Source organism: Setaria viridis, chromosome 5 (assembly GCF_005286985.2).
Source record: "Setaria viridis chromosome 5, Setaria_viridis_v4.0, whole genome shotgun sequence".
NCBI classification, from domain to species: domain Eukaryota; kingdom Viridiplantae; phylum Streptophyta; class Magnoliopsida; order Poales; family Poaceae; genus Setaria; species Setaria viridis.
Genome location: NC_048267.2, coordinates 32434617 through 32459516, shown reverse-complemented (window position 1 = coordinate 32459516; position 24900 = coordinate 32434617). Strand labels below are relative to the sequence as shown.

Genomic DNA, 24900 nt, shown 5'->3' with positions numbered 1-24900 from the left:
TAGAGATCAGGCAGTTGTTTCCTTATTCATGTTTATGTGGAATTGATGATATGGTAAGGCTATATGATTGAGGGTGGGGGTCGGGGTGGGGGAGGGGGATAAGGGGCATGATCTTTATTTCTGATTATGAACAGTTGTGCAAGATGAATGGAGTGGTGTCTATTATTGTTTCACATATCTAAATCTTATTGATTCACTTGTATCTGCGTGTGTTTGCTTTGCCCATCAGGGGATGTCGTTCTTCCTGTTCCGGCCCCTGTGTTGTTTGCGTTCAGCAAACATAGGCATCTTGTGTTATAGAGGTTCGGTGATAATAGATGTAGCACTTTAGTTAGTGCAGGATACTGCTCTCATGACTTGCTTGTCACTAAGCTAGCAAGCACTTTTAGTTTGTGTGTGCTTCATATCTGTGTTGTGTGCTTATCTAGCTAGGCATTAACTTTTATCTTTATGGGAAAATGAGAAACAGTCTATCGCTGGAAAAGATATGTAAAATCATGGAACTATGCTTATCTTTTTTGTGTTATCTTTGAAGTTGACTTATATCAAGTGGCTAAAATATGTGTTATGAAATTGGTATTATTAATCTGACAGCTAGCAGTTAACCTATACGATTTAGTACTTTGGTAATTAGGCTATCAATGTTTTTTATTTGTGCCATTTCCTTGGAGCAAGCCATCAGTTGTAGGAACTCTAGCCCCTACAGAAATCGGCTTTTCTATTCTCTAAGTAAAACTTAGACTACAGTTCGTAGGTTACTAGTTTCCAGTAGTCTACTAGTTTCAATTTTGTGCAGTGTCCTTATCATGCTACAACAATCGGTTTTTCTATTCTTTATGTCAAGCTCATGTTGTTGTGAATGCATTACTACTACTGTATAGGATGAGTGATCCACTTGTTTGCCATTAGGCCAAATCAGCCTAGAGGAACTTTATTCCTTGCCACTAGCGAGGAGCAAGCTAGTTGTGTGTTATTTGCCTGATTTTATCATCAGATTGTGTTTTTTGTATGAAATACTTTATTTTTTAAAGAAGTTTTCTGTTGATCGTAACTCTAGGCTGAGTTCCAATTCTAATGGTTTTTATGGGATTTTCTTGTTATTATAATTTAATCTAACTGATTTTAAATTTATTATCACCTATGACTATAACTTTATCAAGATTTAATGAGAGCTAAGAGCAATTTCGCCTGTTGTCTATGATTTTTGGGTGTGTTTTTTACAATTGTTTGCCTTACTGATTCAAAAATTAGTTCTTACTATAAATACAACCTGTCATTCTCTTAGATTGATTTGTGCCCTTAGATGGTACAATATAGTACAATATATTGATAAAACAAATCGGGCATGTTATATTGTAAGGCTTATTCAATATTTAACAAGTTGAGTTAACATTTTAGTAGATCAATATGTAAATCATATTCTGAAGTCATATATCTGAGTATCCATGTACTTTTCCATCTTTTTTATGGATGTAGTGACTGTATAAAAGCACTTGAACGAGCTAATATGGTTTGCATAAATTCTTATAGAGATTGTGGTCAGCTATTCTTATTGGTAATCCTCCAATTGTGAGATCGAGAGGGCATGTTGCTATATTGTGACAGGAGCTTTTGCATTTTTGGCAGTTGTACTTCTGCTCCTTCTTTTTCCTCATTTCCTCAGCTTTTGGTACCATCCTCTTATTTGATTTTAATTTTGTTGGTTTTCCCTTTGTTGCTGCAACGTCCGGATCTATGAGATGTATTGAAGCCCCAGTGATGTTCCTGTTACTTGCACCTGACATCATCTCATTTGGGTTTGATCCTGTATCAGTCTCCCTAACCTTACTTGTGTGCATCTTTTTAAGCTTTTTGTCAGCCTTTCTATCTCTTTGCTTAGGTAATTGTATTTATCATCTGATTTTGCACCTTTTGAGTTCATTTCTGCCGCCATCAGTGAAAGGTTATTGAACCTTAGTGTTGTAGCTTCTACAGGTAAGCACTCATTTGTTCTTTGTATCATCGTCTCCTTCTTTCTCTATCTGTCAATGATATAGTTCTCTGGTATTTTGCTGATGTCATTCTTCATCATGACTTTCAGGATGTGGCAACATAGCATACCATCTTTCTGGAACTTTGCACATATACAAGATAAGTCCTCATTCTGCAAATCAATTATGACTATATACCTCCTCCTCCTGCATTCTTGAACCAGTTGATCTTCACATGTGTATACTTCATACATTCTATTCTTTTCTATTTCATCTGCTTGTAGTTTAGTTGCATGTCTAAGCTGCCACTGAAACTTATGAAATATTTTCAAGTTGTAAGCTTCCATGCTTGGTGTTCCATGTAGAATTTTATCCATAGCCTTGATTTTTGCTTTGTGCCTGTCTCATGGTCAGCTTATGCCTCATTATCATAGATTGTTTCTTAGATCCTCTCATACTCTTTCAAGAAGCTTGTAATGCTATATTGTGGTCCTACAATTCTCTTATACCTTTCATTTATCCCTTCACTTCTTGTCGTTGTACTTACAAATGGATAAAAGTCTTGTTTGAACCATACTGGTGCCCACCTCTCCCTGGAGTCATATATGTCCTGGAAATACTTAATGCGTTGAATCTCATGTTTGTTTATTGTCTGCTACCATAGTGTCTTGAATTCTTCCTTTGTTAAAGAGTTGTCTATGGTGTCATATAACTCTTCTCTTAGGTCAGCTTTACTGTCTAGGAGCCTTCCATGTTTCAGTTCAGCTTTGTACTTGATGTGAAATACACAAATTCTATGATTTGCATGTGGGAAATCTGAGCATTAGCTGACTTCATTGCATTGTCTTGATCAGCCATTATTGACTGAGGCTCCTTTTCCCCCATTGAGTGCAGAAATGTTGAAAACAACCACTTGAATGTTTCTGTTGTTTCATCAAACAGAAGAGCACAACCGAAGATGCAAGTAAGCCCATGCCCTCTGATTCTAGCAAATGGTGCAAAGGGCATTTTATATTTGTTGCTCAGGTATGTTGTATCAAATATCACACATTTGGATTCCATAGATTAATTTTGAGCTAGTCCAATCCTTTGTTAATATAACTTTTTGACATTTGCATTTGTGGGGCTAAACTTTGTCCCACAATATCTTAATACATAGATAACTTTTGAGTTAGTTTGAGTTGGTACAGTTTCAAATTTGTATTAATGGGGTTAAACTTTAGCCTACAATATATTAAGCTTATTAATTTTTCAGCTATGGAAAATGATCTGATTATAATCCACTTATTTTCCTATTATTTTAGTATAGAAATACACTTGGCGCTTTTGGTAATTACAGCAGCAATTGTAACGTAACTTGTCGGATATAATGATGTAATATAGTCTTCTGGCTCTATAATTTTCCATTACTATTAGTGTTGATCTAATAATCATTTCTTGATGTCTTATACAGTCCGAATAAGTGTTATTTGTATCTGTTGCCTGTATGATATACCTTAACATTTATAATTACACTCGGCGTATGAATTTGCGGGGTTCCATGGGGAATGGTGTTAACAGGGGTGCTAACTAATCAATGTCGTAGTCCTGATGCTTTTGCTTATGGATTTAGCTGAATGTTCTCACTAGGATTCAGCCTAACTTTAAGGTATGTGAGACCAATTTTTCATAGGTTCATATGTTTCTTGCTCGGATTTTGATTTTTTGAAAAAAAATTTGAGAAATTATGTTGTACGATTTGAGAGGGATAGGAAGCTGAATGTGAGATTTTAGTGCAGCTAAGGGGTACGGATTTCTTATCCTTATTTTTCTATCTTGTATTTAGTAGTTAACACAAGAGCAACAAGCATCTTTGGATGTATAGGTCTGCAAGTTGTCTTTTCTTTCAAATATGTTTTCTCAACCTTTTCATTTCTTCGGTGCTTAAAGTATCATCTTGATTTGGTCCAATGGTACTTGTACATATTATCATTCAAATTCCAACAAACTGAAATTTGTCCAATACATTCAAACCTTATAATTCCTAGAGTACTTACAACTTATTAATTCTAAATTTCCAGCACTTATTGTACCGTAATTCCTATGGAATCTAGGTGTAAGTCCTACATGATTTGGAATTTTTGTACTTACCAGATATCCTAGTTGTACAAAAATACAAGATGATTGGTCCTTATAGTTTTTCTTTTCTTCAGTTTTCATAATTTCACCTTCCTATATTTGCTTTTCTCAATTTCTGCATCAGCTTCATTGCGGTGTGCATATTTAAGAATGCTAATAGGATATGAACAATTTGAAAATAGATTGTACCGCAGATTAGCATATTTAGGTAGTCATTCATTTTATAGAAATTTTTGAATAATTTTCTCTATAGTCTCTCTCCCCCTCTCTCCATTTTCCCTTTCCTGTTCGTCTTCGCAGAAGCAAGAGCTCCAGCAGGTGAGGCTACAGGCTAGGGTTTTAGTGATTTGGTTTTGGTCCCCCCACCCTCCATTGATATGTGTTGATTTCATTCTTATGATTCAGATTAGGTCTCGTTCCCCTAATTTGTCCCTTCATTTCCATCCCGAAAGCACCCAATGCAGTGTGAGGCAATTTCCAGTGTTCAGACTGCTATGTTCTTTTGCAGATTATCATCATACAGTCTTTTTTGCTAGTATTTGTAGCCTGCTCTGCTCTGTATTTCCACCACCAATTCAATGTGTTGTATACACCTAGGCTCAGACACAGTTAAATCTGTGTTTTTCTTTGATCTATATGTTACTTCGCATTGCCTATGTTATATATACAATTGTTAATTTGGTATTTCCAAACGGTAAGTGCCAGTAAAAATGTATGTGCCAATATGTGGTGATTTTGAGCTGTAAATGTGATATATTAGCAGAACTAGTGGTGTTTATCATGTGTACGTTATCTATAGTATCTTTTTTAGTTCAATTCATTTCGAACATTCATATATGATGTTCACTAATTTTATTTTGTTTTCTATTTTTTACATAGTGCAAGATGGCTGCAAAGAGACCATTTGGAGTAGCACTGGATGATGGAAGTGAAGGTTTTGATGATGGTTTGTTTGTTGCTGCTGGCCATCTGATCCTATTGTGATTTCACCTTTCACTAACACTTCGGTTTGAGCTAGGTCTCCAAGCAACCTGACATTTCATATTCCCCTTTCATCGTTAATAGGAGTCAAGGAAGCGATTCTTAGGGGTTCATCGATTATTCACACTCTTTGTCTTCCTTCTGATATTTAATTTGCTTGCGGATTTCAATTCCCTTGCCACGAATCGGTAATTGAGGTTAGGACGCAACCGATTCACTATTCTCACTTCATGTTGTGAAGGCATGGTCGTAATTTGATATGAAGTAGTGTTTTGTAACATTTGTTTCACTTGATTTTTGATACACTTGATTCAACCATAGTAGATTTTGGGCGGTTAGGGTTCAAATTTCTCATTTTGGAACTAGATACATGCCTATCAGTTATATTTTCTGCAATTCATGTTCGCTGTACCTCTGTGTGGTTGCTTTGGGTTCCATAATCTTGATTTATAGGTAATCAACTTTAATTATTGGCTGCTTTGTCAAATCCTTGACAATTTGTTATGTGACTTACAAATATCATTGTGCTGCTAGCTATGTAGACTAGGTAAGTTTGACTGCTGGTGTTCCCTACATCATTCTATTTATAGCTATATAGTTTTGCTTTTTGTATTGTGTTCCTATCTCTTCAAAATTTAGCAAGATATATAAACACAGTTCATTAAATTGATGTACAGCTAGGCACTATATCTTTTACAGTGTCAAACTTGTTGTAATTTCTGCAACATGCATATGTAATTTACCTGGACATGCATAGGTCAAGATGAACTTGAAATAAGAGAGTTTTCTTTAGCATTCCGGTTAAAACATCATACACTATATCAATGAAGAATTATAATAACCCTTTTGAAACAATACCAAAGCTATGTCAGACTTAAGAAACAGTTCAATTAATTCACATCCATAATAGAACGATTGATTCAGTTTCTAAAATAAGAAGCCTTTGAAGGAAGAGCGAGTCTATGCCCACAACGAAAGCTGCGGCAAGATTTGATTGGCCGATGGCACCACCCAGTCGCAGTATTGCCTGACATGTCAGGACATGGTCCAGCTCCGAACATTCTACTCTATTCATATTATGAGTCTTTTATCTTATTTTGGGCTTAATTTTAGTTTTAGGAAAAATAATTCACCTGGATATGTTCTCCAAACTCTCTTGTTGCTTGTTTAGTAATTAATGTTGTTTCTTGCCTTGGGATCTGCAATTTCACAGAATTTTCCAGAGGCAATTCCTACATGTACTGTCTGATACATGTCTGACTTTCCTTTTCTTTGGTAATTCAGATTAATTCTTCTATTTGATTCCAACAAGCCACTGCTTTGTCTGTATTGTTCCTAACATATTTTACAAAAGGTATATCTAACTGACAGTTCATATGTATTGCATATTCATAAGCAATAGAAAAGGCATTGTAGATCTATATGTATGTGAATTATTTTCATACAGGAGTTTTATATCATATATATTTATCATTTGCATATGTACCTTTTCTGTAAAGGGGTCATGCCAAACTCTATAGTTTCATAATGATTACTTTATCTTCTAAATCTCTATGAGCTGACCATAGTGTCATTTAACTGTACTTGAGACAGTTGAGATCAAAGTTTGAGAAGCAAATTTTTTCTACCAGGAAGATACGAACAAGATGTACAGAACAAGTAATTATCTACTTACCTCTTCAATTCTTCTGTCTTTCTTTTTGCCCTCCCATTGGCTTCTTGTCCTTCTAAACTTCTCGTCCTCTTTATCCCCGATCTACTTTTCAGTTTTGGAGATGTGTCGTCTTTCTTCTTCTCGGCAGCCAAGTTTGGTTTTATTTTTCTTTCTATTTTCCGCATTCCCTAGTGTGAAACCCGATGAACCTCTCCGCCTCCTCTATTAACTGGCCACTTTACTGCCTCCATCTGTATTTCTACCTACTCTTCCCTCTGCTGTCCTCATTACCTCTCCACTTTCTCATCTCTACATCTGATATTTCTGCTATTGGTAGAAGCTGGAGAACTCAAGGAGGAGAAACTACAGAGTCCGGAGAACTCGAGGTAGGGTCTCCATTCATTTCTCTTCTTTTGTATATTGACCTAAACATTCATTTTGTTTTGACAACTCTGTAGACTCAGCTTCTTCATTGGATCATCATGTTTCTTTCAATTCTTGCCATGAACTGCACAATTTTTCATGCCTTTTCTCAGTGACTTCCATGTTTATTTATGCACAATATGCATCATTGATGTGTAAATTTCCCTTTTTTTCCTATATATGTCATAAACAGCTAGCCGGTCCAATTCTTACTAGTCCCATTGGCTTGTCTTATTTTTTTTTTATAAATTCACACTTCTCAATGATTGGGACTAACCCTTTTCTGTCATTTGCATTTTTCATTGCGGTAATTTGGTTCATTTGTGAAATGTGTATTTGGGCGTTTCAGTGACTCCCCAAATTGATTTGTTAATCTACATTCCATAGAAAACAAATCTAAGTTATTTAAGTATTTTGCATGTTTCATTTGGGAAAATTTGGTACATTTGAGAAATTTGTCTTTGGGGGTTTCAGTGACTCCCCAAATTAATTTGTTATCTGCTTTCCATAGAAAAGAAATCTGAGTTATTTGAGTATTTTGAATGTATCATTTGGGAAATTTGGTACATTTGATGAATCTGTCTTTGAGAGTTTGAGTGACTTGTCAAATTAATTTGTTAATGTGCATTCTATAGAAAAGAAATCTGAGTAATTTGAGTAGTTTGCATTTGTACTTCGGGAAATTTGGGTCATTTGAGAAAGTTGTATTTGGGGATTTTAGTGACTCCCTAAAATAATTTGTTAATCTGCATTCATAGAAAAGAAATCTGAGTAATTTGAGTAGTTTGCATCTTCTTTTTTGAAAATTTGGAACATGTGAGGAATTTGTCTATGGGATTTCAGCGACTAACCAAATTAATTTGTTAATCTGCATTGGTTGGTCCCAATTGTTAACAGTCCAATTGTTCCTAGTCACATTGGTTGTTTCCAGAGTTTTGCATTTCTATCCATCTATATGTGAACTTTCATGATGCAGTTTTTCTTGATCTACCATATTTTTTAAATTTCTCAGTATATATTTACTTATCTTTTATATATTACATAACTCTGTTACTATTCTTACTTGAGGCAAAGGGATGTAATTTTTTCATTTTGCATATGTAATATATATTGCATATCTTGATTCTATGAAAATATGGTAATTTCAAGTGTTGTTGTTCGATGATACTGCTGCATGTAGTCTGTTGATATGCTGCATGCAATATGTTTCATCATGTAGTATGTTTTTAGTTGATTTTTGACTTGAATTTTGTTTGCTCTTCTGTCTAAATCTATGTAAATATAATATACTTCTGGTTGGTTAATATCTGAATATGTGTGGTATGGTTGATAGATTTCATATGTATGATTGATTTAGATTTACAACAGATTTTAGATTTGAATTATGTCTACAATTCATTTTTGGGTGAGCAGCTTCTTAGTTTCACTCAAATTCAAATTCTAGTATATAGTTTTTTTGTGTGATTTGGGTGCCCAAATCTCCCATGTGAAGGCAACCAACAAATCACTCAAATCCTATATCTCTAAAGGTTTTGGGTGATTTGAAGAACCAAGTCACTCTGGTGATGATAGACAGATCCTAGGAGTAACCTGTGTGAAGGCCTAGCACAATGGGCCCCATATCCATGTTTACTTTTCGATCTAGGCAAACGTCAACCATTTAGTAGACACACTATGTGAACCGTCTTCTACTTGACAAAAATAAAAGGGAAAGTCCAATTTACACCAACAACAATTACCACGGCAGTTTGATTTTCAACCTTTATTTTTCATTATTATTGCATCGGAAAAATTCAGAATTCTGTCCAAAGCGTAATTGTGACATTGTTAAATTTTCTGTACAGACAAACCGATATCAACTGCCATATTTAGCAATGATAAGATGATTTTGAATACAAGTCCATATTCGGGATCTCTCTTCCCCTTCTAATTAAGGTCCTGCTTGGATCTGATATTTGGACGATTCTAGTGAAAATAATAGAGTAAATTGGACCAACAAATGCTCTAGTTAAAGAGGATAGAGACCATGTCGTATTCATCTGATCTCGGCTCGTCAGCAATGTGGAGCTGAGGGTGTCGCACAAAGCAGCGTCATTCCTTTTTTTTTTCCGAAGGGGCTGGATCCCATGTATTCAATGTAACAAGGCTTGTAAAGAAAACATCCCGGAGGATGTTAAATTTGCAACAAATACCCTAACACACACACTCCAGGAAAGAATGATTACAAGAAGGACCCTGATAAAATTCGAATTTGAAACAGCAGTCCTCAGTTCCTCTTGCAAAGCTCCTGGACGCATATCTTCCTCCTGATCTGCTGGAGACGGGGAAGAAGCACGTAGACCAGGCAACCAGATCAGCCACAACGCCCGACGAGACCTTCAACTTTGAAGCCGCAAAGCATCCCCTCTAGCGCATATTGGCCGTCACCGTTCAATTGATAGGAAGAAGAAAGTTGTCATTTGATGACTTGAATACTCCCTCCATTCCATAGGTCATTTTGGATTTTTCAGATGCATAAATATTATTATACATCTAGATATATAGTAGACATAGGATATAAGTGTATAACAAAGTCTATGAATCTAATAAAGTCAAAATGACCTATAATTTGGAACAGAGGGAGTACCTTGATATTGATATATTGTGGTCTACATCGTGGGGAACACAAAGAATGACTAATATGAAGCTAGCACAGTTTTGAATATTCAGAGACCGTTTCTGAGCTGGTGCGTTCGCATGCTTAACCCGCTATCTGTGTGGTTTTTTCTTTTCCTAATTTTTCTCCTTTCTAAGCGCCAGGCCTCCTGGGCCGTGGACCGTGGTGCTATATTCTATCAGTGGTTGTGACCAACCAATGCACCCACCGCACGCTTATCTTAACGATTATGCATTTTTATTCTTTTTCACATGTTGGTAGTATAAGTTGTGGTTTGTTAAGTTTTTTCCTTAAAAACTTAGTCGATCGAGTTCTTATGAAAAGGTTTTTTTATAAAACTTGGTCGAACCAGCTATTCAGGAAACTTAATTCCAACAAGTTTGTTCTACCAGTAGAAACCAATGGTTTAATTAGAAAAATCGGCTTGCTCTAAGTAAACTTCTAACTTCCTTTGGAAATTGCATATGACAAATAGAACTCCGTCTGGAAAATCCATATCCAAACCTAAAATTGAAAGTTTGAAGATTTCTCTATACCTAGAACGAAACCCGACATCAGGGAACAGGGTCTCCTTTAACCTGCAAAATTATGCCAAGCAAACTAATGCTCCAGTTGAGTAGAGACCATCTCATATCCACCTGACCTCCGCGAACCGAACAAAAAGGCGCCACCAAGCCGCTGCTGTAAGAACAGCAGCACGGCCAGCAACGCCGCTCCGCACGGAACAGCAACGTCCCACGCGACGCCGAACCGATCGTCACGAGGGCTCGCATACACGTTCGACGGTGTCATGCTCGGCGCATATCCACGGGCCCTGATCGCGTTGTAGACACGGGGCATCCCGCGGACCACGGTGCCGCCGGCGTAGAACCACGGCGAGATGGCTCTCGCCGCCCCGCCGCTCGAGAACGCGTTCATGGCGACCTGGGGAAGAAGGAACGCGTCCAGCGCCAGCCCCGCGGACGACGCGAGGTCCTCCCACATCGTAGCCGGCTCCGGGCCGACGCGGACAGCGAGGGACTCCTCCCGCGCGGCGCGGCGGCTGTTCGACACGTGAAGGGCGACGGTCAGCGCTCCGCCGAGCAGGTATAGCGGCAGGCATACCCAGAGCGCTCTCCTCTCGGCCGCCGCCGCCGTCTCGGCCTTGCTCCGGTCAGCGGCCGATCGCCGGGCTGACCAGGCCAGATGAAGGAGGCGCAGCTGCAGCACGAACGCAATCAGCGTGGGCACCCTCAGTATCGCCTGCCTCGGCTTATACGGCACTTTCCTCTGGAACGGCGTGTACTCGGTTCCCCTGCTGACGAACAGAGCCTCGGAGCCGATCACGAGAGGGGCGACGTAACCCAGGGCCAGGACGACGAGCATGGTGGTGGACGTGGCCGCAGACGCCTCGGGGCTCCTCTTGGCGTGGAGGATCTGCAGCGCCGTGAAGACGCACGGCAGCGTCGTGGAGATCACCAGCATGACGCTCTCCATGTCCATCCGCGAGATCGACTCGGACACCTTCTCGGCGTACATCCCGAACAGGACGATGTCCATCCTGGCGAAGAAGAGAGGATCCGTCCTGGCTCTCAGGCTGCTGATCACCCCTCTTCCATGGCCCTTCGCCTTCGCGTCGAGGGAGGAGAAGCGGACGGTGATCAGGATCTGGCAGTCCGTGGTGGAGCCGCTGAGCTCCTGGCAACCGATCATGCACAGGACGCCCGTGTTAGGGTCGTAGACGCCCTCCGCCGTCACCAGGCGTTCTTCAATAGCAACTGCGGACGTCATGTTAGGACGCATCAGATTCACATGTGGAGGAAGATGGCGTATGTGTATGTCGTAGCTGACGGCCAGCAGCCCGTCCTCCATGTCGGCAGCTGCATGCCGGGAGAAGGAATCGTCGGCGGCTAGCTGATCCCCGTAGACCATCGCCGAGCCGATCGTGACCGGGTGGGCTTCTCCAAGCTCCGAGCCTCCGGTAACGTTATCCATGAAGAAACGGAACTCGAAGTCATGGTAAGTAAAGTTTGCGGCCGGGAAAGGCCCCTTGGCCTTGTTAATGTGGCCTCTCAACACGTCTGCATAATAGCGCTTCTTTGCCTCATCGACCATCGTGTATCTGTACTCCACGTCTGAGAAGTTGCCTCTGTTGCTGTCGAAGTCGATGCTCGACGCCGATACCGCGCCGGCAGCCCCATGGCTGGTGTTCCAAAGCGCGCCGGCGACGATGCTCCGGTCCCGAACCGTCCAATCGGCCGGGAACCAGAAGCCCATCCCGATGTCGCAATCGTCCTCCTCCTGCACCGCCAGGGACGTCGGCCCAGAGCGCAGCACACGGCACGCCCTGAGGCAGAGCGTGCCCAGGGCGGAGTCCCAGCGCCCTTCGGCGACGACCGCCGGCTCCTTCACCATGAAGCCAGGCCGCAGGTGTCCCGCGAGCCACATGTTGGTGCTGTTGGAGAACGTCGCGTACACGTGCACGCCTCATGCCGCGGTACACTGCACCTGGCCGACGTGCATGCGCGGCTCCTGCAGCCGCAGAGGCGGCGCCGGAGAGGTGCTCGACGGCGACGCGCGCGCGCCGCCGCCGCCGTGCTGCAGCTTGTACGAGCTCACGAGCTGCTCCCTGAGATGCACGCACGAGAAGCCGGCGCCTAGGGCCTGGACCGCGCCTCTCACGGTAGAAGACAGCGGCGGGCAGGATGGGGGGTGGCCGTACTTGTACCCGTCGCCTTCGGCGTACGCGACGAGGGTGATGGCGTCGAAGCCAGCGCCGTTGAGCTGGCCGATGACGAAGGTGTCCGAGAGGCTGGGCGGGCTGGGGACGCGGAGGCGGAGCACGGCGTCGGGGAGGTGTTTGGGGGGCCAGCCGTCGTCCTCAGCGTAGGTGCCAGCGCCGAACATGCAAAGCTCGGCGGAGGTGGCGGAGTAGTAGCCGTCGAGGTGGAAGGAGACGGTTTGGACGCCGCCAGAGAATTGATTTCTTCGCCGATGGGCCGCCACGGCGTGGAGGGGCCGGCCGCCGGTGAGGGTTAGCGTGGCGGAGACGTGGATGACGGTGGAGTTGGTGGTGTGTTCGACTTGGAGCGGGAGTAAGGTGAACGAGCGGGGAATATGGAGCAAGCTGTCGTCGTCGCTCTCATCTCTAGCGAAGTGGATGTCTTCGCCGCCAAAGAAGTAGCCGGTGCTGAGCCGGAAGGAGTGGATGAGTGGGAGCGCGTCCTTGCCGGCGTTGTCGTGCTTCGGGGCAGGGGAGGGGATGGTGCAGAGTGGGTTGTCCGTGGCAGAGACTACGGAGGAGAGTGCGCGATGGAGAGAACGAGGAGGAAACAGAGGTGATCGGTGGCCAGGTGGTTGTGATTCTTGGCTGGCGGCGCCATTTTGATCGGGAAGAAGACCGTGGCGGCGAGGTGTGTTTCATCGGAAGCACCCGTGCGGTGCGGTGTTTATAGAGAGACCGTGAAGCGGAGTGGGCTGGCTGCCTAGCTTTGCTGAAGAAGTCCTGTACTCCTGTGCGTGCTGCCTGTGCACCTCAGATTGCGTTCAGTGTACTAGTCTGCCAATGACACGACGTTGTGGTCATATCGTCGCAAGGTCTCGGTCACTAATTTGTACTCACAGCACGCTCTCCACAAACCTTCCAATCGAATCTTCCGTCGACTTGATAATGATCCATTGGCAATAGCCAAGAGGAAAAAATCCACGAATGAAAGCGGAATGAACTCACGGCGATGGAATTCTCTATTTGCTTGCCACGACTAGTCTTATCAGCACATACTCTGCAAAGATTAATAATTTCAAGAGAGAGAAATAACAGAAATTTATTAAAAGGAGATCATAGCTAAAAATCAAAATTATTTATCTTATGATAATGTTGATCTATTAAACATTCTTACACAATACTCGTGTAGATGCTACTTTTTCATCCAATTGTGATAATTTTGATTATTAATTAGGGACTGTTTGATGCTAGGGGCTAAAGTTTAGGCCTTGTCACATCGAACGTTCGGATGCTAATTAGGAGGACTAAAGATGAGCTAATTATAAAACTAATTGCAGAAGTCCTGGGCTAATTCGCGAGACGAATCTATTAAGGCTAATTAATCCATCATTAGCAAATGGTTACTGTAGCACCACATTGTCAAATCATGGACTAATTAGGCTTAATAGATTCGTCTCACGAATTAGTCTCCATCTGTGCAAATAGTTTCATAATTAGATTATGTTTAATACTTCTAATTAGTATCAAACATCCGATCGATATGACAGGGGCTACAGTATAGCTCTGGGAGCCAAACAGGCCCTTACTCTATACAACTTGTGGTGAAACCTGCCTCGGGTGGAGTCCACGACGACCAGTCCTCCTATCAGCACGTACTTTGCAAAGACTAAAATGATCCTAAAAGATATAAATAACAGAAATTTATTAAAAAGAGGTCATAGCTAATAACCAAAATTATTTATCTTGCGCTCTCTCTCATCTATTAAATATTCTTACACAATACTCACATAGACACTACTTATTTTATTCAGTTGTGATAACTCTAGTTATTAATTACTGAATACACTTTTCTATTCACACTCATAGTTTCTTTTTACTATGCATGGCATCTTCCTAAATGTTTGATAAGTGTTTAACTAAATTCTTAGTTTGAGCTATATGTTTAATAGGAAAATAGTATTCACATTGCTTCCTACATACATATAGACATGGTCTGCATAGCCACATATTATGCATATATACTTTATGTTAATATTTTTATATTAACAATGACATAACTAGATAAGTTAGAATCATATGTAGGTGTACTTTGGGATACTTTTTTAATAATGACACATCTATATAATTTAGATTTATCAAGGATTAACTCTAAGTTACTTTTAATAATGATGATGTGGATAATTTAGTTGCAAACTTAGGATATCATTTTAAGTTACTTTGACAGTAGCATATTTGGGTAATTTAGATGGAGTTAGGTGGCTAATTTATATTACTTTTCATAATGGCAGAGATGCAAAATTTATATATGGATTTAGGAATTTACTTTAGACTTTTTTTATAATGACATGTGAGCAATTTTTTAAAAATATAATAGATCCGATAGGTATGATGATCATAATAGCTACGTGTTTCTTATCTTTATGCGAAGTTTATAATTTAATTTTTGCTAGTGCGTATCATGAGGATTTTGATGTCTATTATTGTGATTTGCATTGTTCACTAATTTGACACTTGATCAATCTCTTTTTGGCTTGGGCCAAATACTTTTTCTCGCTGGTCGAGCTTTCTAAAAAAGCGATGCGAGAGCGTATTCTCTTATTTAAGCTTCCTCCCTTCGCTCCCCCCATCGTAGATGGTTCAGCCACACCTTGAGAACTACGACGGGGTTGCTGCTTTCTGTTCCTGAGTTTGCCATTGCATTTCGTTCACTCAAGTAATAAAGAACATGGACTTCAACGGCACAACCGTGCAGGGTGCAGGCTAGCGTGATGACGGCACAATCGGCCAGGAGCAGCCTGTGAGGCTGTGACGCACTGCACAGCTCACCGCCTGGGCTTCTGCATGCAACGCACTCGTCGTACAACGCCAAGCACGGGCACGGTCCCGTGCCTCAGACTCTGCCAGCCGGGCCGGGCAGGGGCCCCTCCACATTCTGCCCCGTCACTGCTTGCTCCCCCCGCCCCCCGGTGCACGGCCAGCCTGCTCCGTTGGTTTGCCGATTCACGTGTGCCACCACGTCCACGCACACACTGGCACACGTGACTACGTGAGCCAGTGAGCCCGCCGATTCGGACCATCCGAATGATCCCGTGCATCGCGCCATCGGTGGCGAACGAATTGAAGGGAACTAACTAGCGACGCACGGCGCGGCGAACGCCGGAGGAGGATCACTGGGGATCGCGGTCGCGGTTCTCAACAGTGCCACCAAATTCCTCCGTCACTCGGACAAGGAGCATGCCGGAAAAATGTTTGCCACATGGTCGCTGCAATTTCATTTGGTTCATCTTTTTCAATGTTGTAATCGGATTCTTAAATTCTGGCGACGCTCAAATCAAAACCTTCCCAAAGCTGACTATTATTGTCTTCCCAAACATCGCTGCCAGGAGCGCGCGCGCACACAAAAGGGAAAACATCTATGATCTATCACTAAGCACAAAACAGTAGCATGCATCCATCCCAAATTACTATTCGTTTTAGCTTTTCTATATACATCACTTCTAATATATATATATGCATATCAAAAGCTATACATCTAGAAAAACTAAAATAAATAGTAATTAAATAGTACTTTTGTTACTGCATATACTTTTGCTTCTACTAGACTACCACACAACAAGAATTGATGGTCCAGCAATTACGAAAATATTTGGGCTAGTAGCAACGATTGGCAACTGTCGTCTCTCCCACGAAAGTTCTATACCTAATCAAGTGAGTTAGTGAAATTTAATATGTGTTCTTTTAATTTGCTTTGTTAATATGCAATATTAATTTGTACCTTATGAGATTACATATGATTGATTAGTCCACTTTGCTAGCAAAACCGTAGTTGTCCCATCACTCATGAATGCTTAGAATCCTCCTATAGGCTATATCAAACCTACTGTTAACTGTTTTGCAATCTAAAAATCGTGGTCTCTAGTTATTCCCGCCCAAGCGCTGATAATAATCACACACAATTTTAATTTCTCGGTTTCACGAAGGAAAACGACACATTTTACTAAAAATGAGCTCATAAAAGTACAACTTATACCATTCTAATAAGCACATGATATGTATTTTTACCGTTCTACTATACCATACCCGGCCGCATTGCATTAGAACCCTGCAATAAAAGGGCTACAGTGGCATGCTGTGATCCATGCTCTTTGTCATGTCATCTCGGCGGCCTACCATGATCTGTACAAACATAGTGCAACACATTAGTGCCCCTGTGCCAGGTTCATTGTTTTACTAAAAAACAATAGTATTCGTACTGCACACCTTCATTATTACTACCTCCGGCCCTTTGTAAAATAGAAAGCGTTTTGTCAAGAGTTATCTCATTTTGAATGCTGGTGCAAAAAAAACTATTTAATTGATCATATGGAAGTCACATCGTGTGTGAAACTGCTTATGTTAGATATTTGAGCATTCTATCATCCAATAAAATGGATCAAAATGTGTCACTGATTATAAAGAGAGGCTAAAAATCAATACAATATGTATTAAATTTTGGTACCTCTGGTACCAAACTTAAATTATAGTTTTGATACATCTTGGTACCTTTTCAATGACTACATGCAAAAAAACTCCAAGATAATTTAAATGCCCACGTTCCTGATAAAATTATTCACGAAGTACCTTTGCAGTCTAGTAACTTTACAGTGCTTTAGTAGATAGAAATTAAGTTTTAATAGTTTGATATAGAAGGAGAGGTCCATTATATACAAACCATATCTACGTCAGTATTTTACATGTTTGAAATCGGTATAGGTCACTATATAGATTTGTCTGGTTGCAATAGATTCAGTGGCGGACCTGGAGTGAAAATTAAAGGGAACCAGACAAACCTTTGCCGGTTCAAGTATTTGGTAATTTGTCCCAATTTTTCGTTGTGCGCACAAGCATACAATAGCTAGTCATGACTATAGTAGTTAATTATGCAACGCCAATGCACAAAAGTAATAGTTTGCAAAAATGATCAATATACCTTATTCATTTCAATTTGACTGCACGATTCTTCACTATATTGAAATCATCAATAATTGAATATGTCGTGACCTTCATTGCAATCTCTCTATCAATATAGAGTAGCAGGCAATCTTTTAAAAATCCACCTTCCATTTTGTTTCATAGCCTAGTCTTAACCAATTCCATTGCAGAAAATGTGCGTCGGAGTTGAAACTACAAATGAAAAAAGAAATATTACTACTTGATGTTGTAATTTCCGCTTACAATGGTTTAAGTTGCAGGAGGAACATCAGAAGCAGGAGGGTCAGCCATGATGTTGCCCTCCATTGCAGCCACGCCGTCGTGGCCACCGGCTTGCCCGTCGTCAATAGTGCAATGGCACTGCAAGATTCCGGCAGACCGCAGGTGGCAGGTGACTGGCGTCAGGCGAGGTTTTGGCAGCGTCAGCGTGTCGTGGGATTGGAATGAAACGTCGCGTGATTTAGGTGATTAGGTATGTGAACAGGCACCTGACCACCAGTCTGTGTGTGTACGTGCATTGTTGGACAGTTAATTGGGCTTGGCCCTGCGATCTTTGGGCTGCTGAGTGCTGATATGGTCTACGGGCTGACAATTGACAAGGGGTAGTAGAATTTTTTTGGGCTGCTGAGTGCTGACATGATCTATGGGCTGACAATTGATAAGGGGTAGTAGATTTTTTTGTTGGGGGAGGCCATGGCCCCCACCGCAACCACACCCCCCCCCCTTCCACCACTAAATAGATTTTACTCTTGTAAATATAACACTGAACCTCAGTTTACTCTTGTACCACAAGAAGTCTCAAAGAGAGGTGGGGCATGGTTCCACCTGTCATTGGGACATCCAAGGCTAAAATAGCAAATGGAGGTTTGACCATATGGTATTTTTTTGCAAAATCACCATTTTGGCTGGAGGTGTAGACAGTTTAGCACAACAGAATAATTATCCCTACACTCAGTCTTAGCGTAAAGATGGCATGATCATGACTCCGATCCGTTTTCGTCATTAAAACTAGGTAAAATGGACAAAATTGGTCCTAAAAAACAAGCATCTAAAACCTATCAACCTACTGCAGATGTTTTCAGTAATGATATTTAAAATAACCAAGGAAAGGTAATTAATACTCCCTCGTTTTCTTATGTAAAGCATATTAAGATTTGAATTAGTTTATCTTAGAATATATACATTATTAATTGTTACAAATCAATATCATATTAAAGATATGTGAAACACAAATCTCGTGATATAACTTTTAGACATTATCATGCGCACAATGACTAACAAAAATATTTGACTAATTGTGTCAAAAGTTATATTTTCTACTTTTTCCAATTTCTAATACGTCCTACATAGAGAAAAGGATGGAGTAACTACTAATATAATATTAGGTAGCTAAGAGCATCTTCAGCAGTCTTCCAATAAATGTTTCCCAATAACTAGTTAATAGGGATATCTCAATATCACTTTCATAGTTATTGGGAGAGTTGCTTTTATAGTTTCCCAATAATCTTATCCCAATCCAACTACCGTATTGGGAGAGTCACAACTCCTCCTTTATTTAGGGAGAGTTGGGGTGAATTATTGGGTTGTTCCAATAATTATTGGGAAAATGGAAAGGTAAAGGGAGACTCCTGGAGCACTATTTTCTTATCAACTCTCCTAATATGGTAGTTGGATTGGGGAAAGGGAGACCGCTGGAGATGCTCTAATAAGTGGCTACAATGTGCTCTTTCTAAACATTACATCTGATTGGCAATGACAGAAAATTGTGTCCATAACTCAAATAAGAGAGTTTCCGCTATACTAGTATGGTGTGGCTAGAAATCAAGAATTAATAAAGGAACGGGAAACAATAGGATAACTAACTTTGATTTTCAGAATTGGTACTCAGTTGTACTAGCATGGTGAAACTAACACCATAAAATATGGCATGCATTGCATCCTGGGTGTAGATATGGTGGATGTGCGCATATTTATACAAAATATGTTAAATATCATGTGCCCAGTAATATAATTTTAGTGAAAATTGTTGGGAAGGTTGGGTCCCTTCTAGTAAACAAACTACTAGCAGTAAAACACCCACAAATGGCAGAGCGCCAAACCCCCAAAGTAAGACCTACAACTTAGTTTTCTGAAATTTGATGGAGGAAAATTCAGATCATATGACAAGATTGGAAACAAAACTATTAGAATATTAGCTACACTTTGCTAAAGTTGCAAGCGAGAGAAAAGCACCACACGCACATACACTTACTCCTCCAATATTCTTTCTCATCATTCCACCCGGCATCCAGCATGGAATAATCCCTGCCCATGACCAATAGGTCCAATACCAACAAAACCATGTCACGGGTGAACAGTAGCCAGCACTGCCCAGTACGTGGACTGATTGCACGACACAGTACACAGACAGGCTAGGCGCGCATATGTAGTATCAATAAAATAAATCGCGGCCAAGTAGGCCACATTTGTCTTGTAGACAATAGAATGCACCTACAAGTAGTCTGGTGGTCTACAGTCCATACACAAGGACTCAGTTCATTCACACAATCTACTGTACTCTCCCAAGTCATGTCACCAAATAAACATTGGATTTTAAAAAGAAAACCATCTAAAAAAAGTTTACTATGTTCGTTCTAGGCATGTAAAAATGTAGTACGGATGCAATGGAAAATTAGCAAAGGTGATGATGATGGATCCATGCATGCATTATTACTGTCACATAGCTATATATTGGTTTCCCCTTGATTCGATCTCTTCTCCAACCACCTAAAAAAACCCAAATAAACTACAGACTCCCTGCGTGCTGCTATACCGTCATCATCCATCCAGAGTTTGGAAGGTTGATGGCTTGCATGATCAAGTTGCAAGGCCATGAGACCATGAGATGATATGGTGAACAGAAGCAAAAGATGAGCTTACCCGACTCAAAAGGCATGGTGCACCGGCCGCCCTAGCTAGCTTTGGTTCTGCACTGCAGCAGCTGCGATCAGATGAGAGGGTGTGGTGACGGATGATGAGGACTGGTGCGAGGAAGAAGAAAGTAGCTGGCCGGAAGGGTAGCTAGCTAGCGAGAGCTTAGCTATGGCCTATGGCTTCCCATGCCGTGCGATGGCTCGTTGCTGCTTTGCTGTTGATGCTGCTGCGCATGCGCCTGTGTATGCTGCTGCGGTTCGTAGCAGTTCATGTTGGCGTTGGCGGCGACGGCGCCCATGCACGAGGAGTCGAAGCCGGCGAGGCCGAGGATGTCGCGGTGTGAGAGGGCGCGAAGGCCCAGGAAGTCCCTCGTCATGGCGTCGCCTCCACCTCCCCCGCCGCCATCGCCGCCACCACCCTCGCTGCTGCGGCCGTGGGAGGCGGTTCTCGCGAGGCCGCCCATGACGCCGCCCGCCGGCTGCTGCGCGTTCAGGCCAGGGAGGACGAGCCCGAAGGCGGCGCTGCCCGGCGCGCTCGTTGCGGGGCCCGCCATCTGTGTGTAGTGCGCGCCCGCTCCCGCGGCGCCGGCGCCGCCGATGGTGGCGCCCATCTGCGCCGCCTTCAGCAGCAGCGCCGTGGCCGACAGGTGCGCCGACGCGGCGGGCAGGTGCGGCGGCAGCGCGGACGTGGCCGAGCTCTGGCTCTGCGTGGCGGCGGCGTTGCAGAGCGGCTGCAGCAGCGGGTGGTCGTAGGGCATCGCCGGCCACGGCGGCATCTCCGTCTTCATGGCGTAGTTATTGCAGTGCTGCTGCTGCGCTTGCGGCGGCTGCATGACCTCCTGGTGGTGTTGCTCCTGCGGCGCGGCGAGGTCCTGGACCTGGTGCTGCATCACCTGCGGCGCCGGCGGCGAGAAGAGCAGCGGGTGGTGGTGCGCCGTCGCGGGAGCCATGGCGTTGAGGCCGATGGCTTTGGCGCTCTCCTCGGTGAGCGCGTCGCAGAAGGCGCGGTGCGTGATGAAGCTGTCCCGCCTGCATGGGATGCAATAGAAGAAGAGAATCAAATCTTTACCCTCCTGCAGCGCGGATCAGAGGTCAGAAGCAAAAAGTAAATGAGACAGCTAAAGGCAAAAGTTTCCTCCCTCCCGTTTCATCTTGTTCGCATGTCATGGGCTCATGGCTATGCTATGCAATATTGCAATGCAACGCTGCCTTGTGTGACGGCCTGACGGGGGTTGAAGAGAAAGAAAGAAAGAGCCGGACCTGGAGAAGACGGTGCCGCAGTCGCACTTGTACTCCCTGGTGCCGCAGATCTTGGAGTGCGCCTTCCAGTCGGAGTGCACGGCGTACTTCTTGGAGCACTTGTCGCACTTCCACTTCTTCTCGCCGTGCTTGCGGAAGAAGTGCTTCTTGATGCCGGTGAGGTCGCCCAGCGCGCGGCCGGGGTCGTGGTGCACGCACGACGCCTCCGGGCACACGTACACCTTCTTCCGCGGCGCATCCTTGCCGGCGCCACGCTGCTTGAGCTTCCACGGCAGGTTGTGGCCGCGCCGGTGGAGCTGCAGGTTCTGGTCGCGCTGGAACCCCTTGCCGCAGATCTCGCACACGAACCGGTTCGTTGCCATCAGCGTCGCCGGCGACAGCGCCACCACCTCCGCGTCGGGGTCTGCAATTTGATCGATTCCGCCATCCAGCCATGCAAGAAGATGCGACTGATCAGATCAGTGGGTTTAATTCTTGGATGGAGCTAGCCCATCAAGCTATCATCAACAAGAATTATTATTGACTCGTGAATGAATCAATTGGAAGGGGAAAGGAAGATCATCTATCATCTCATCGTCCACCTACCGGGGTTTCCTGGGAGGCTCCGCTTGCGCTTGTTGCCGGAGGCCGGCGGAGGAGGAGGCGCGGTGGGCCCGCCGCCGGAGGCGGAGGAGGTGAGGTTGGACATGCTGCTGTCCTGATCCGTGGCTTCTGCTCGATCCTGCAGGAGCTCCTGCTGGAACATAAGTGAGCTGAACCTTTGCCTGATCTTGCCCTCGTACTTGTATAATTGGGTGTATCCGTGTATGTGTATATAACACTATCTTGTTGAAACTATGCTGCTGAAACTGAAGGAGCGAGTGGCAATAAATCGTGATGAGGAATGTGCTATCTGCTGTCTGAGAGGGATTTAACTCATTGAGAACGGAGGAGGAGGATGGGGGATGGACCAAGCCGTCGGACAAGGGGGTATGTAGAGATGCTCAAACTGCTGATGAGACGAGGTCTCGTCGGCACTCGGCACGAGCAGGCTCCCAGGCAGCTCAGGGAATAACGAGGAACAGCAAGCAACACAGGAATCAAGGAGGCGCAGGGGACAAAACGATGGGGGAAACTGAAACTGGGTGGTCAATGATCGGAAACCAATTGCAGATTCTTTCTATCATTCTCTCTCTCTCTCTCTCTCTCTCTCTCTCTCTCTCTCTCTCTCTCTCTCTCTCTCTCTCTCTCTCTCTCGTGGCTTCTTGCTCTCTCTCTCTCTCCCCACTCCTCTGTGCTGTGCAGCGGCAGCAGCAGATGGCCACAGCTGTCTATCTATCTAGAGCTGGCAGAGCATAGCCGTGCAGCGCGCAGGGAGGGAAGGCTATAGAGAGAGGAGGAGGAGGAGGAGGAGGCAGCAGCAGCAGCCGCCATGGCCGCGGCCGCCGAGGACATGGGAGGGAAGAGGAACAGTATCAGCGGAGAAGCGAAGGGGAAGGAGGTCAATGGCACCAAAACCGACCCGATCGAGCTTTATCTGCCGCTCACTTAAGGCCGGGAGGACTGGAGGAGATAGAGATAAAAAGGCTCAGCAGCTTAGCCCTCCTTCCATGCATGCTTGCCCTCTCGAGGAAATAAAGTGAAAAAAATACAAACAAAAAAGAAGACTTTTCTTTCTCTCTTTAAGCAATCAAAATCAATGTACATTCTACAACGGAGAACGAATGGTTAGCACAAATCGGTAAGTACAATTTTCTTTCGGTAACACTGGTGGTCTAGGAGACTAGGACAGTGAGTGTATGAGCTCAGAGATGAGGAGCACGCTGCACAAGCAAGCGTGCACAGGTGCACTTGTCCACCAGTTTCTCTGGTTTCCACCACCCACACTGCCAGCAGGCGGCGGTAGCCCGGTAGCAAATGGCAATGCTACAATGATGGTGATCTTTCTTCTCTTGTCTCCTTACAAATGTGGTAGATACTACTCCCAGTCCCAGGCTACTCTCTCTTTCTCTCTCCGATCAGCCCCATTTTGTTTATGTACCCTTTGCGTCACCTACCTAGTTGGTACATCATAGCTATACATCTCTCTCTCTACAGGGAAATACACAGATTTTATCACTGCCTTGTTTTTCCCCACACTAGTTTTGAAATACTCCCTCCGTTCCCATTCCAACTTTTTTGAGAGTCAAAGCATCTCAAATTTGATCAAATTTATACAATAAAGTACTAACATTCATGTTACCAAATAAGTAGTATTAGTTTCTTCATTAAATATATTTTCATAGTATATCTATTCGGTGTTATAAACCTCTGTGATTCTCTCTATAATTTTGATCAAGCATAAAATGATTTGACTCTTCAAAAAAGTTAGAATAAGTTAGAATAATTTATAATTTAGAACGGAGGGAGTATCATTTAGGACCTCCATGACAATACAACCCTCTACATATGATGTGCTCCATGTACCAACCATGCATGGGTGCATGCATCCACCATGCATGTCGCTCTCTGTATATGTACCAACCATGCATAGTGTACATACCTGCAAGTTATGCGCCTTTTTCGCAAACGTATTTCCCTTGATGACTCACCTCATGGGGCCTGCTCATATCATGTTTGGCCATAATTAAAAAATATAGAAACCATGTCTTGTCATGGACCAGTGCTGGGTTTAGGTCTGCAGTTGGCCCTACAGTACCGGCTCATAATGCAAGCTCGGTCCAGTTTTCAAATTTACAAACTCTGGCGCGGCTTTGAACGGCGCCCTGTGTCGCCTTAGCTTGGCCAGTGCAAAGAAGTGGATCAGTTTTAAGGACATCGAGGTGTTAAACTTTAGCAGGATTGGATGCTAATTAGGATAACTAAATATGAGCTAATTACAAAACTAATTGTACAGATGGAGTCTAATTTACGAGACAAATCTATTAAGACTAATTAATCCATCATTAGCAAATGGTTACTGTAGCACCACATTGTCAAATTATGAACTAATTAGGCTTAATAGATTCGTCTCGCGAATTAGACTCCATCTGTGCAATTAGTTTTGTAATTAGACTATGTTTAGTACTCTTAATTAGTATCAAACATCCGATGTGATAGGTGCTAAAGTTTAGCAGGTGTATCCTGGGAGCCTTCCCCAGCGTGCTAGTGATGCTGAAGAAAAATGGGTATTAGGTGCTAAACTTTAGCAGTGTCACATCGGATGTTCGGATGCTAATTAGGAGGACTAAACATGATCTAATTATAAAACTAATTGCAGAACCCCTATGCTA

General features: G+C 43.1%; 3 protein-coding genes across 7 annotated transcripts; all 3 read right to left on the bottom strand.

Moving 5' to 3' along the window:
- Window positions 1-10207: 10207 nt before the first annotated feature.
- LOC117856451 (uncharacterized) lies at window positions 10208-12236 on the bottom strand. The gene has a single exon (XM_072293649.1). It carries the CDS (start codon window positions 12227-12229, stop codon window positions 10403-10405), a length of 1827 nt encoding a protein of 608 aa, XP_072149750.1. The 5' UTR covers window positions 12230-12236; the 3' UTR covers window positions 10208-10402.
- A 32-nt stretch (window positions 12237-12268) lies between these two features.
- LOC140222726 (uncharacterized) lies at window positions 12269-12688 on the bottom strand. Its single transcript, XM_072293650.1, has one exon. The coding sequence runs from the start codon at window positions 12686-12688 to the stop codon at window positions 12269-12271; it is 420 nt and encodes a 139-aa protein (XP_072149751.1).
- A 3795-nt stretch (window positions 12689-16483) lies between these two features.
- LOC117857970 (protein indeterminate-domain 7) lies at window positions 16484-23558 on the bottom strand. Of its 5 annotated transcripts, none has more exons than XR_004640895.2 (5): window positions 22235-23558; window positions 21650-22052; window positions 20397-21418; window positions 19729-19781; window positions 16484-16682 (listed from the first exon to the last, which is right to left on the bottom strand). XR_004640895.2 is itself a non-coding variant. In XM_034740914.2 (3 exons), the coding sequence occupies exons 1-3, from the start codon at window positions 22392-22394 to the stop codon at window positions 20557-20559; spliced, it is 1425 nt and encodes a 474-aa protein (XP_034596805.1). In that variant the 5' UTR covers window positions 22395-23558; the 3' UTR covers window positions 19890-20556. The 5 variants fall into 5 exon arrangements, 1 of the variants encoding a protein (XP_034596805.1); XR_004640892.2 differs by lacking the exon at window positions 19729-19781 and adding an exon at window positions 17476-17669; XR_004640891.2 differs by lacking the exon at window positions 19729-19781.
- Between the last annotated feature and the right edge of the window lie 1342 nt (window positions 23559-24900).